This window comes from Pleurodeles waltl, chromosome 11, assembly GCF_031143425.1.
Source record: "Pleurodeles waltl isolate 20211129_DDA chromosome 11, aPleWal1.hap1.20221129, whole genome shotgun sequence".
NCBI lineage: Eukaryota > Metazoa > Chordata > Amphibia > Caudata > Salamandridae > Pleurodeles > Pleurodeles waltl.
The window spans coordinates 3096598-3111256 of record NC_090450.1 but is presented as its reverse complement, the minus strand read 5'-3'; the positions used below and the strand labels follow the sequence as shown (position 1 = coordinate 3111256).

The 14659-nt window shown below is 42.8% G+C and overlaps 1 protein-coding gene across 2 annotated transcripts in view; it reads right to left on the bottom strand.

Moving 5' to 3' along the window:
• LOC138265204 (probable cation-transporting ATPase 13A4) overlaps nucleotides 1-14659 on the bottom strand; it is a 229913-nt gene that overhangs the window by 148843 nt on the left and 66411 nt on the right. For both annotated transcript variants that reach the window (XM_069212751.1, XM_069212752.1), the window contains exons 10-12: nucleotides 14147-14317; nucleotides 9408-9565; nucleotides 9122-9310 (exon numbers count right to left, since the gene is read on the bottom strand). In XM_069212751.1, the coding sequence (XP_069068852.1) occupies nucleotides 9122-9310; nucleotides 9408-9565; nucleotides 14147-14317 (518 nt within the window). The remainder of the gene's footprint in view (nucleotides 1-9121; nucleotides 9311-9407; nucleotides 9566-14146; nucleotides 14318-14659) is intronic.

The following is a 14659-nucleotide window of genomic DNA, read 5'->3' as shown; positions in this document are numbered from 1 at the left end:
GGTACTAAACATAAGTTTATTTTCATCAACTTAAATCAATGATCAAACTCCCTAACTCAACAAATTAATTGTACTGTATATCAACAAACAATGATAAGTGGTTGATTACATGTATCAGAGCACCCACAAACACAGCTTCTACCTGAACAAACTATTTTGTTTCAGGATATCTTTCTATAAATCACTTTAGAATAAGGATTAGCGGCAAAGACTCCCATCCTCAGCTTCAGATTCTATATCAGGCGGGCAGAATAAATATGATTGCAACCATTCTAAATGACAGGAGGTTAATTATTGTGAGTGCTCTTTTTAAGTATTGGAATTGAAAATTTCCTAAATACACATGAGCACACATAGGAAGGAATCTGGTGGTATTCAAAGTTCTGACAGTAACTTCTGATAGTAAAGCAACAGTTTTCAGAAGTAATAATTAATTCCACATTCCCATTTACAAAAGAATAAAGGATGCCCTGCTAAGGTCTAATTTTTCTTTGTATTCAAGCATCTTATAAATAATACAAGCCTCTTTATCGCACAAAAGAACAGCAACAAAAAAAACAACTCCATAAATATTTCCCTAATTATAGATCAGGGACACTCCACATTTTTCCTTCACAATGATCTCTCATTAAACAGATATCTCTACCCCCCCCAAAGATACTGGATGCAACTAATTAATGCCTACACCTGATACATGAATAATAAAACATATGTCAGAATAAAGAAATAGAAAGGTAAGGTGTAAAACTGCATCTCTAAGTATTTTGTTGCAAAAACAAAGTCAAAACCAATGAAAAATATTGTTTTTAAAGATTTATACATTTTCACTGCTGCCTAGAAACATGCAAACTGTAAAGTACACTCACACTAGGCCCTTTGCAAATGATTTCCATAAGAGGCATGCAGCCTTCAAGAACATCAAGTGATGTACTTTTTTGTTGGCTTGGAGTTGAATTTTGCATTCAATAAGATCCTAGCAAGTGCTTCATATAGAATTCTTTGGCGAAGGAGGCCCTGCCCGTACCCACCACATAAAAGATCAAGCATACTATAAACATACCCTTTAGCAACTGGCCATTTCCATCCAAAGTGCCTATGTTGACTCAAAGGAAGTATTTTCATTAGAAATGTAATTGTGATTTGGGGCTTCATCACAAGCTGAGATGGCAGCTCAGTGAATCGCTCTTGCACCCAGCTGAATTCAGCACACAGAAACAACAGATTGACACCCATGCACCGGGAGAAATGTCCGAGAACACTCAGCAAATGATCTGAGCAACATTGCTTGAAATGGTAGGCAGCACTGATGACAAAAAGAGAGAGCTGGGCCACTATGAATTCATTTGTAAAGAACTGTCAGCCTCATCCTTCCCAAGTGTTGTGTAAAAAAGGTCTAGACAACTGTCTTTAATAGAGGCTTTGTAGTTATCTACAGGGGCAGATAACACGCTAACCACGATCCTCAAGGAGGTGACTGTCATGAGTTTGAAAATTTCCAAGTTCTTATGGTTCGTTTTTACAAACTTGACCCTTCCTTTATCTGCAACCAATAGATTTATTGCTATTTTGGACTGAAAGGTCAGCATACACCCGGGAATGAGTCTCCAACATTATCCAACAACAACGGAAGGTTTCTGACTTGGAAGATAGATCCATATGGTACAATATCTATCTGTATGAGGTACCCGAAGGGATGGAGAGGGAGCTATGATCAGATTTCCGGCCACTTTCCTACTCGCTCTGCAGCAAATTACAAGCACTGGAATAATAGCATTCTAGAAGGTGTACAACATATCTGCCAGATCCTCTAAGTCATAAAATAATCCCAGACTCAACATAGCATGTCTCTTATGCCACCCACATACGTGACTTATATTACAGAGAACAAAACATAACAGTGGTCCGTTTCATCAAAATGATCTAGTGATCCATGTGGCTGTTGACTTCTCTCATGAAACAGTAATTAAACAAAATTAATTTTGGCTCTCTGCCATTGTCTTCACAAGGATGACATTAAACTTAGCATGCTAGATCCGGCAGTGATGATAGTGGCCGTTCAGAGCTGCACCTCGGAAATTGAAAACCCAAGTGATCTGTGAACTAGATGATACAATAGAAACAGGCCCTCTGTTGGAACTGTGAGAAAGACTGTCAGGTGCTCACACAAGCAGCCAATATCCAAGGTTTGCCTGGAATAGCCTTGGTAGACTGTCATTTTAGACTCATGTTAAAAATAAGTTGATATTAGCTCCTGGTTTGGATTTATAACTAGTCAAAATGAAGTAGTTGTAGAGATGTAACAATGATCAATTCCTTACACCTGTGACATTACCTTGAGTAATTCTTTAATGGCAACTAACCATTGCTAACGGTGCAGTGTCAGTTGGCGTAACAAGCAAGAGATTCTTGTCCTTTAGCAAACTTAGGGCTCTGTTAGAATGCAGGTTTTCTTTTGAGTTTTTCTCATCCTGAAGATGTACACAGAACCAACATTTATGGTCTAATTATTATGTTTGATTCTCCAAATGCAAAAGTATTTATCGTAATGAATTGTACTTGCATATATTTTTCTCAGAATACCTCTTGTCATATTTACAGCTTAATAATCATTGAACAACAAAAAAATTATGAAGCATCATTGTATTATGTAATTGTAATTTAATTGTTGTATCTTTTATGACGTCATTGTGCATTGTGAATCGGTCATAGGAGTTTCCTTGTCCTGTACACAAATTTGATTGAAAATGCACACCAATGGTTTATCACCTTATGTGCTGGTCTTCTGTTGCTATGAAATGCTCTCATTTCACAATGACATTTTTTTCAAATTTTTTCCTGTATGTTTTTCTGCGTATTATTGTAATTGTGACATACATCCTCCTTTTTTATTACAATATATGTTGTTTATCTTGCTCTCTTTCGGTACTTTTACTTTGGATCGTGCATTTGTTGTGACATTTGGTTAGTGTTTCAATACACTGAAGAAGCAACAATAGTAAGATATTAATTGCAAAACCTGTGGACCATCTTCTCTTTAACCTGGATAAATAAAGAAGACATTTTTAACTATGAAATGACTGTGAATATTTGATAAGAATTATTTTTTTTCAAGACTTAGATCTGGGTGGAGGGTATACTCCATCACAAATGGTGGTGACAGGGACGGGGCGCGGGGAAGGAATGGGGACCCCCAGTCTGCCCAAAACCTCAGGAGTGGTGCAGAAGCTCACAGAGCATTGAGGTAAATTTGGAGAAATCCTGAGGGCCATATTAGGCATCAAAAAACACCCTGGAGCCCAGAAAATCAAAAATACCCTCCAATTTGAACCAAAGTTCTTATGACACCAAACAAACAAAGCAAGTCATCACAATCCTTCCCAGAAGAGCTCTGTTGTGTCTTTTATCAAAGCATCTATCCATTCATTCATCCTTCCATCCTTCCATCCATCCGCTCTAGGCTACCAATTCACCTTTACATTCTGTCATTTCTTCATTTCTTCATCCGTCATTCAGTCTTTCACCATTCTGTCCATCCACCCTTTCATCCATCATTCCTTTCACTCATTCATCCTTACATTGATTAATTCTTTCATTCATTAATCAATCTACTCATCCATCCTTTCACTCACCAACCCATCAACCTTTTCCCTCATATCACTCACAGGATTTAGCTCCTAAAGTTGAGGGTTCAAAAAGCCCCAGCATTCATCCTTTTGCTCACCCATTCATTAACCCTTTTGATCATCCATCTATCCACCTTTCTCTTCACCCATCCATTCATCCATCCACCCTGTTACTCCACACATGCATCCATCTTTTCACTCACTCACTCATACAGCCATACTTAATCTTATCTTCCACCTTTTCACTCATCCATCGCTCCGTCCATCCTTCCACTCTCCCTTTCATTCACCCATCCATTCTTTCACTCATCCATCCTTACATCCATCCTTTCACTCATCTGCATGTCTATCTACCCATTAACACTTTCACTCACATACCCATCCATCCATATTTTCAATCACTCATGCACCCAAACAACCTTTGACATTATTTATGAGCTTTGTTCTGCTGACTTGTAGGTAGAAGATGTCCATTAAGAACTCATTCACTAGCTGCTAAAGTAGGGAGTTCATGATGCCTCTCCCACAGAGCTCTAAACCGGCCACCCCCAACTCGGCCCCCCTCAAACCAATGGTGGCACCTATTCAATTACCATGACAGAGACCATATCGTCCAAGTGGCACGTGCAAAAGGTTCCTGCCTCATTGAGAAATGTAGGGTCAATATTTTCCCCAACTACACCTCAGAGGTACAAAAAAGAAGAGAGGTTAAAAAACAACAAGGCAGCTGGATATGCCCTAAAGTTCCCAGCCAAACTCAAGATCATGCACAAAGTAGATACTCATTTTTGCACATTGCCAGGGGAAGTGGAGGCCCTGCTGGAGAGCAGGGGCTATATAACCTCACCTGAACACAGAGGAGACACTGATGGCTGGTCTGTCACCAGATGCTGACACCTGCCAAACAATAGAGCAAGAACTGGACCAAAAAAGGAACAGGCGTGTAAGGGAAAAGCTCAAATAGTAGCAGTTGTGGAGCTGCTTAGTGCATCGATCCCTACCTACCCTAGTGTGTAGGAGGCTGCGCAGGGGCTCACAGAGACTGAACTTGCAATGGCGAACACCTTACTGTGGGGAGAGTCAGACCTCACACCGATGATGGCAGACAGAGTGATCAAGACTGAAAGCCCAGAGGACCTTGCTGCCACCCTAGGAGACTGAGGGAGGCTCACTCTTAACCCCTGGGGCACAAAAGTCCTCATTAAGAGTTTGGCGGGTGGGAAATGCCGCCCCCCCCAAACTCCCACAGGACAGGATGCCGCCAGTGCGGCTGTCTTCCCGCAGGACTTATTATGTGTTTCCCGCTGGACCACCGGAAACGCACAACAACATTGATGCTGGCTCATGATAGAGTCGGCGGCAATGCTGTTGTGCGTCGGGGGCACCAGCTCCCATCACCCAAAACATTCACTGCAAAGCAGACAGTGATGTGCGTGACAGGGCTGACTTGGGGGGCCCTTACACTGCTCTTGCCAAGTGAATGGGCAGTGCAGGGGCCCCTGGCACCCCCTCTCAGACAGCATTTATATGGCGATGAAACTGCCATGTTAACACCAGCAAAGAGAGGGGTTGTAATCCCCAGGGCAGCACTGTTTGCAGCTCTGCCCTGGTGGATCAGGACCGGGGGCACTACTAGGCTGTCTGGTGGCCGAAATGTGGCAGTGGCAGTTGTAATGTTATGGTCTGCCGCCGCCTTGGCGGCAGTCCGACTGCGACCGTGACCCTGGCGGTCTGGTGATCGTCAGGGTCATAATGAGGCCCATAGTGTATACATCCAAGGGGCTCACACTTGACTACTGAACTTTGCTTGGTGAGGGATAGTTTCACCATACAGTGAACAGATGACTGCCTTTTCTTAGGCTAGCCATTGTTTTGACGCCAACTGACTTGGCCCCAGCACCACCTCCAAATTTATAGGGGTGGCTACAGCTGAGAGCATTGCAGTACCATTAACCAAGCGCCCATTGGTGTTTTGGCATGGAGATGGGGGTTAGGGTATTGTTTCTCTTATGGCCTATGCTTTTTTATGTACAGCTTTAGCATTGCCAGGAACTGCTTGTGGGAGGGAGGGAATATGTAGTCTACTGAGAAATACATGACCAACATACTAGAATCAATCTCTTCTACTGCAGTGCAGGAGCGAGGGCAAAGATGACAGAGGCCAAATGTCTAGGACACGCATTATTTGACCGTAATCTGTTCTGACCCACTCTGGACTGGGAGAGTGGATGCCCGGCGATCTCCTTATGGTAAAAGTCTTAGAGGCCATACGCAACACTGTGTTCCATGCCACCGTGGTTAAGCAAATGGAACATTACTTTCAGGATAATGAGGGAACTGCCACAGAGATGCATGTTGAATGGGATACATTTAAGGTGTTCCTGAGAGGTCTTACCATTAAATCAGTTTATAGGAATAGGCTATTGTTCAAAAGAGAGTTGGGTCACTCAAGACTGACATGCACACTCTGGAGTACAAGTGGTTACGAATTGCACTGCAGCACTGCCACTATCCCAAGTGAAACTCACCTACAAAACAGCCCTCACAAAACTGGGCACCATAAATTACAGGCAGTAAATGTCTTGCCAACTTGTGGAGGGAGACAAGGAAGAGAGACTGCTTTCCTAGCTGCTCCATTCGGAAGTCCCTATGATGCTGATTTTACCATTGTAGACTCTGAGGAGGGACTATCGGCCCTCATTATGACATTGGCGGAAACTGCCACCTACCACTACGGCGACGGCTGACAACTTACCGTCGCCCACCCGTATTATGACCCTCGACAGAATTCTGCAACAAGGCTGGCAGAATACCGCCAACGATCATGGTGGCGGACGGTGGTAAGGTGGCGCGGCTGTCTGCAGCAGCGCCACGCCAGCAATACACCGCCTACCGTATCATGAACAATGATACGGCCTGGCGGTGTTTAGCGGCGGACGCTGATGCTGACAGGAGCGGCGCGTCCCATCTCCAGCCGGAGGACCCCCTGCACGCAGATAAGTCAGGTGCTCTGACAGGAGAGGGGGGTAGGGGGTGTTGTGTGTGGGGGGGCTGTTGTGTGTGGGGGTGTCTCTTCAGGGCTGCATGCATGCGGGTGTGAGTCGGGTTCAATGAGAGTGTGAATGCCTGAATGTGAGTGTGAGTGTACGTGTATGTTGTGAAAGCATGTGTGGGGCAGAGTATGTTGGTGTGTGTTGCGGTGTGTGTATATGTATGTATGCATGCATGTGTGTATGTGTGTGGGTGTGTATGTATGTGTGTATGTGTGTGAGCGTGTGGATGTGAAAATGTGCAGGGTTGAAGAGGGAGGGGGAGGGTGGGGGCAGGACTCTAGGGAGTGAGAGGGGTAGGAGAGATCCCTATCAGTGCCTGGGAACATAGTTTATTATTGTTTTATTGTTAAAGGTTTACAGCTGCTGCCACTGTTGACGTCATAGCAGAGGAGGCGCACCTGGCAGCATCACTGGATACTGAGAAAGCCTTTGATTCCCTTGTGTGGGCTTACCTCCCAGAGGTACTCTGCAGACTGGGGATAGGGCCAATGTTCTTATACTGGATAAAACACATACACTTGGCTGATGGCCACAGTGAATATTGGTAGAACCATCTCCGATGCTATAAGCATAGAACAGGGTGTGAGGCAGGTTTGCCTCCATCTCCAATTAAATTTCCTTCAGGATAAGGCAAAAAAGATAGCTCTCTCTTAGCACTGAAACACTCTTCAACAACCCAAAGTCATTTGAACATCTATCAATGCAGTGGCTGACTGAGAAATACCAATCACAACTACTAAAGTCAGACATTTCTTTGAATCCATACCACTAAAACATGTCAAAGAGAAAAAACCCTCAGTTACTACCTTATGCTCAAACAAGGCTGAATCCCCTACTCCCACAAATACAATTGATTTTTCTACTTTTAAAGAAAAACAGAAGCTGGCCCTGATAGTTTAACATTTTCAACTAGGTAGGAAATTGTTAAGCGTCCTTGAAAGCTGTTATATAATTTCAAAAATGATTGCCTTCATCAGCTCCAATCCAGCTACAAGCCAAGAAGCAGGATCAAAATAGCAATTCTAAAGATGGTACTTCACATTTTGGGCAAGGTTTATTCCTGACTCGCCTTCCTTTTGGATCTGTTGGCAGTGTTTGACATAGTGAACCCCTCCACTCTATTTGAAAGTCTCAAGAGCTGTCTGTGGTTGAGTAGAACAGGTCTCAGTTCTTTCTCCTGATACCCCAAAAACCAGAGTCAACTAGCAAAACTGGCAAGGTCCCTGAAATTTTGCAGCGCTCCAACAACTCCTCAAGAAAAGTTCCATTGAAACTTCACTTAATACAGCCCGTGCATGGAACATCTTGTCTCTTTCCTAAAACAATCACACCTGTCACCAGTTTTATGCTTGATGATCCCTGGCTCTGCTGAAAGTTTTCTGACACAATTATATTAAAACCATTGCCCAAATTCTAGATGAAACCCAGTCTTGAATTATAATACACCACCTCAGACTCATTCCACTTTGCACCTTCCCTCTCCAATTCTGGATCAATACAAGCTCTGTGTAGAACTTTCTACCATCCATTAAGAAAATCACCAAACCAATAGCCTTGCTCCTAGACATGAATCTGAACTTTGAAGCACACATAAACTCTTTAGTGAAAGAAAAATAGGATCAGTTCATGTTCACAGGAAGTATCCACCCAGGATTGCAGAAAAAAGAATGTACACAAGTGATTCTAGTGCTTTTGCTCCAGCCGTAAAACTCTGGAACTCCAGTACTAGTGTAAGCTCCTAAACATCACCAGCTCCTCTCATAGCAGTTTTAGGAACAGCGGCCATGATGGCTCTTGGCACAAGAACATTTGATTATATTTCTCCTGTTCTAATCACTCTGAGTTGGATCCACATTGAAGCAAGACCTATAAGCTACTCTGCATTACACACTTGGATGGCACTTCACAACAGCTCCCCAAAATATCCAGCTTAACAGCTAGCCTTCCCATGATGTCAGTAACAGCTTCAAGTGTAGCTATCTCCTTCTTAGAATCTTATCTTTCAAAGAGTCAAAGGGTCCTTCCTGGAGACCATCAGGACAGTGGTGTCTTATGGATTGTGATGCTGTACTTTAATGTCACCTCACTCCACTTAGGTCATATATCAGTGCCAAATAACTCTCATGAATGCCATTATCTTACAGTTAGGACTGATGTGTTCCCAAGTATTTTTACAACATTTTGTATAAGTGTTTAAGGTTTGCTTGCCAGGTTCATTGTTTTTATTTGGTTTTATGGATGGGCCAGGGTAAGCAAAAAACATCATGTTATAAAACACATATTAAAACTTTATTTTCTCTTTTGTACCCAGTAACTGGTTTCATAGCCTTCTGTAGAGGTTGTATAAATAAATATGAATTGGTTAACTATCTCCTAAATTAATGTCTTTTTTCAGGTGGCCCTACTTTAGTGATGAATCTCTAGCGGTTCGAGAAGCAGGCCTACCTTGTCGAAGCAGACAAGGTTGAGCCGACCACACACATTAATCCTTTCTGGGCTGATGCAGAAGATCTTCCGTTTCTTCAGCCTCCTCTGGGCGTACATGATGCCGGTGGACAACGCAGCGGACAGTGCAGGCGGCACAGCAGTGGTGATGATGATGAGTGCTTTGATGGCTATTTCAAAAACAGACTCCTAGAAGCGATTGTTAACAAAATAAAGTTACTATATCAGACCATGGTTTAAGGATAGTGACCTGATCATATTTTAAGTCAATTGCACAGGTACTCACCCCTTGCATTGTAAACACAACTACTGTATAAATCAGGCCAATGACAGCCACAGCTCCAAGAACCATCAGGAAGCGGATGGCGTCTCTGTGAAGTTTGAAGTTCATGGGCTTTGGGTAAAGAATAGACCTCACCAAGTCCCCTTTAGCTGTGTTGAACCCTAAAAAACATACAACATTTACAATGTAATACAAACACAATGAGTCTATTTACTGGAATATAACTCTATAACAAGATCCAATGTTTAATTATGACTAAAGTCTCCTTGAAGTATAAAAAGAATTTGTTGCATGGAATGCTTCAATTGATCGAAGCCTTTGGTATTTTCAGGGAATATGTGAGTGGGTGTGTTGCTTATACTTTGTGAGATAAGCAGAGGGGTAGAGAGAGAGAGAGGGTGGAGCGGGAGGAGAGAGAGAGAGTTTAGTTTAGTTTACTTTAAAAGATTTGTAAAGCACATGGCGACCGAAGGCCTCCCAGTGCTAAAAGGTAAGTAACAACCCAGAAGCAGGAAACTCAAAAGAGCTATGTTGAGAATAAGAAGGTCTTTAATTTTTTTCGGAACAGTAGTTCCAAGGGTTCTTGCCGAAGTTCTAGAGGTAGGGAGTTCCAGAGGCGAGCTGCCTTAACTGAGAAGGAATTACCCCCCCATGACGATCTCTTAAATCGTGATATATAAACTAGCTGGGTGGTGGAAGATCTCAAGGTTCTTATAGGAAAATAGGGTGAGATGTTTTGTCTGAGAAATTTGGGGCCTTTATAATGAAAAGCTTTGAGCATCATGCATAGGGCCTTGAAGCAAATCCGCTGTTATAGGTAGCCAGTGAAGGGAGACTAAAGCTGATTTGTCCAATTGATGTCTGGGTATATTCATAAGTAGTCTTGTGGCCGCATTTTGTACAACCTGCAGTCTCTTCACTACATAATCAGGAGAGCTGAGAAAAAGGGAGTTACCATAGTCCAGATGTGAGAGTATCACGGCCTGGATAAGAATTCTTATGGAGAGAGGGGGTAGGAAGTTAAAGATTTTCGTTAAGGTTCTTAGGAGGCCAAAGCAAGATGAGGAAATCTTTTTTAGATTGCTGCTCCGTCGTGAGGCGTCAGTCTAGCCAGAAGCCTAAGCTCTTTATATGATCCTTGGGGGGCGGAAAGTTACTAAGGACCACTGGACGTAGTGCCGGGAGGTTGGAAGGGGCACCATTGCCCACAATTACTACTTCTGACTCAGTCATTAAGCTTAAGTTTGGATATAGTCATCCATTTGGCAACCTCAGCCAAGTAGAGAGAAAGATTTGTCAAAGAAGGGTCCTTGGCATTAGAGAGAGAGATACTACTAATTGTGTATCATCAGCATATGTGACCACAGGGAGGTCGTAAGGTTTTACAACTTTGGCTAGAGAAAAAAGATAGCTATTAAAGAGTGGGTCTCAAAGAGGAGCCCTGAGGGACACCACATGTAAGGGGGAGTGCTTTAGACAGAAATGAGCGATCAAAGACTTGGAAGATTCTGCCTTTCAGGAATGAGGAGAGCCAGGCCAGTGCTGTGCCTTCTATTCCTATATTGGGAAGTTTTTGAAGGAGGATATTGTGATCTACAGTGTCAAATGCGGCTCTGAGATCTAGTAAAATGATGGCTGCGTGCCCTCCATGATCTAACATCTTCGGTGACTGCTAATAAGGCCGATTCTGTGCTGTGTTGGGGTCTGAATCCCATTTGAATAGAGTCTAGGAGTTCATGATCCTCAAGGAAACATGTCAACTGATTGCTGACATGCTTTTACACAATTTTGTCCAGGATTGGAAGAAGAGCAATAGGTCTGTAATTACTGAGCAAAGTAGGGTGAAGTTTAGGTTTTTTCAAAAGGGGTTTGACCACGGCATATTTGAGGGATTGAGGCAAAGATCCTGAGATTAAAAGGTGATTGAGGATATTTGTCAAGGGCGGGGCAATAGTATTGGAGGCCAGTTCCTGATTTAATATTATGGAGATGATTCGTATCCAGCGTCCCTGTCAAGGGCTGAAGCTACAAATTAAACCGATAAAGGATGTGAGTTGACGTAATGATCACTTTTGGCTTCGTGGGTGGGTATAACCAGAAAAGAGGAGTAAATATCAATGATCTTTTCCTGGAAAAAAACGCCAGCTTATTGCTATGCTCAATAGAGAGAGGGAGGAGAGAGAGAGCTACAGAGAGAAAGAGAGGGAGGAGATTGAGAGCTACAGAGAGAGAGTTCAGGGATGTAACCAGTCAACCGTTATTTTGCAAGTCACGCCACCTCCGTTTGGATCAAGACATATGAAATCAATCTTGTCAGCACTCCACTGGCAACAGTTCACCCCGAACTGCCGGGCCAGGCCTACCCTAAAATGGAACAGAAGCCAGCGAAGACCGGTGTCACTCCTATTGGGGCTCTTTAGTGCAGCTTGGTTCCAGCGGCACACTGAACACGAGACCCTTGTGTGGGCGCACCCGCTGCACTTAGGGCATCACACTGAAGTCAACAAAACAGTGATGAATGTAATGCTTGAATTAATCTAAGCCACTGGTAATTACTCAGGCTGAATCCCAGTCCATCGTGCAACTCTAGCAGCAAAGAATTATAAATGAACTAACCAACATAGGTGAGAAAAAAACCATACATGTGGAAAACGTCAATGTTCCAGATCTATTCTGATCTCACAATAAAATAACCATCAGTGAGGTTTACAAGGCTAGAAACATTGTATCTTTGGCCGAGTTGCCTTCTTTTGTTAGCAGTTCAAGGGAATTTATACACCTGATCCTTCTTTCATTTTCCTTTTATTTTATTGTACATATCTCTACTCAGAATTTGTTTACGCTTGATTGTCATAATATATCAAAAACTGTAAAGCGTTGGGATTGTTGTTTCTCTTTTTATGGGCTATAGGTATTTTGCTCCTGTTGGAAATAAGTCTACCCACCTTTGTTGAGCTGCTGTTTAGCATTATGGAAGGAACAGATGAGAGAGGTCTAAGGACATTTTCGTTGAATAAGCCTCCTATGGACTCAGACCATCTTGAGTTTGAATCTTCTGGGGAGAAGGGTGGCCCGGAGGGATAGTCCAGACAGGAGTCTGTCAAAGAGAGATAGGTTACTGTATGTGATGCGATCCTGACAACAGGGATTGCATCTCTTCAGACTATGAAGAATGCTACAAGCCATTCAAACGCTGCATCGTTTGGTAGGTTAATATGTCTTTCACCCCCATGTCCATGGGAGGATTCAAGCTTCTCACAAGATGTAAGGTCCTTGTGAGCTGTGAAAACTGTTGCTATAAAAAACAGAAGTGCTGAGGCATCTCAGCCTAGGGATGATAATGATGATGCCCCTTCTTCTTCTTGACAAAAAGGCTGGCAACGTCATGTTTCTGCGAGGTCCTACTTTGAGGAGAAAAGCGAATTGAGGGAATGTATCCTTGGTCCCTTATTACTCTGAGTCAACCCCCTCCATTTGGGCTACTTTACGAAACAGATGATGACCTTTGGGTTTCTGCAGCTCTAGAATAATTAGTGGGTCGTACTTCTGTAATTTAAGATGCTTTTGGATTCCCTTACTTTGATCGGGAGGTGATTACTCACCCTAGATTAGGGGAATGGGTTCCTTCTCACTTAATTTCAAAGTTTAAAGTGCATCGTATTAGGATGCCAAAGGAAGAAACAAATAGGAACAAGCTTAGGCAGAATCTCCGAGACCTGATATTCCTCGCAAGTTGGCGGTCACACCAGAGGTTGACTCTATTACAGTAGTGTTTTTTCTAGGACAGGGAGGGATCCTAAGAAAGGGATCGACAGGGCTGGTTGAGTTTGCCAAGATAAACTTTTAGATCTTCTGTGCCATTAAGCACAGGTAATGGAAATGACAGAAAATACATCAGTCACTAAGCCCAGTTGCATTTACCTATCCTCAGATGGGTTGGAGCCAATGGGCCACATGTATGTCGGGGAATGTCAATGCAACAATTGCGGCTGAAAGAATAAATACTTCTTTAATGAGAATTCACAAAAGGTTGGCAGGTGCAGTGGGAAAAACATTGGGCCCAGATTCTAATGGTCAATTGTTTAGTGACCATTTTGTAAAGGATGTCTCTACCTATATTCAAGCATTTACTTCTCCAGACAAACTCAGCAAAATGTAAGAAAAGGGTTCCTCCTTTGTGTTTTTGGAAAAGCCAGTTGTGGCACAGCTCGCTCTCCAAGCCTCCAGCAATAGTGCTCTTGCTCTTGCCATCTGACATTCTATATAACAGAGGAGTGCACAATGCTAGCTTCAGTGATGGGGAGGACTGGCCCTTCCTGCTGAATCCTGAATTTTAAGTTCAGCTAGTTTAAGATCTTTAAATGGAAGTAAGAAAATATGGATCTTCGAGAGGTTGGTCTTCTACAGACTCATTCACTACGATATTCTCTGATTGCAGAGAAGAGGATGTCTGCTGCTCTGCAGAGAGAAAGAGACACTCATACTCAATACCGAGTTGTGATTGGCTGCTGTATTATGAGGTCAAAATAAAGCATGGACACTGACCTTTTCCACATGTATGGTTCTTTGTGTTTCCTCCAAGTTGGGTAATTCAGTTATATTAGTTTGCTGCTAGACTTTCTGCAAATTAGACTTTAATCATAATCCTCTCCTTGTGTCTTTAATAGAATCCAAACTTTTTGTCACATCAATGGAAAGTGTTTTTGATCAGTAAAGGGTGCATATTGACTGAGACAACCAACCAGTTTTCAGCACCACAGCCTTGACGGGCCTCTGACCCGAAGTCTTGGTCTGCACAACTTCTGTGCCACAGAAAAGGACATGTCTTTTGTAATCAGCCCCACTGTGCTGTCTCCAGGGGATTGAGGCGTTAGAAGTAGGTAATGCTGTCTTTGTGACTGGAATACTCTCTCCTACAAAAGAACACAAAACATATATTTACATCTTTTTGTCTGTCAAATATGGCTTCCTAGCTCCTTACATCAATCGTTTCTAGGAAAGTAACATCCTTCACAGATTGACTCACCTTGTAATGTTATCAAATAGGACAGTAAGAGAGCCTAAAACTGGCAAGCAATGCAGAAAAGCAGCATGGATCTGGCGTTAGGCTTTATTTCTGTCACAGCTGTCCCACTCAACTTCTCAATAAGAAATTAGCACTGTGTTTATTTTGTCAGACATGTTGAAAGTCCCTCTCAGTCATGGAAGAGACAACTTAATACCTAGATGTTTTTTTTATTTTTCTGGACTTGTTT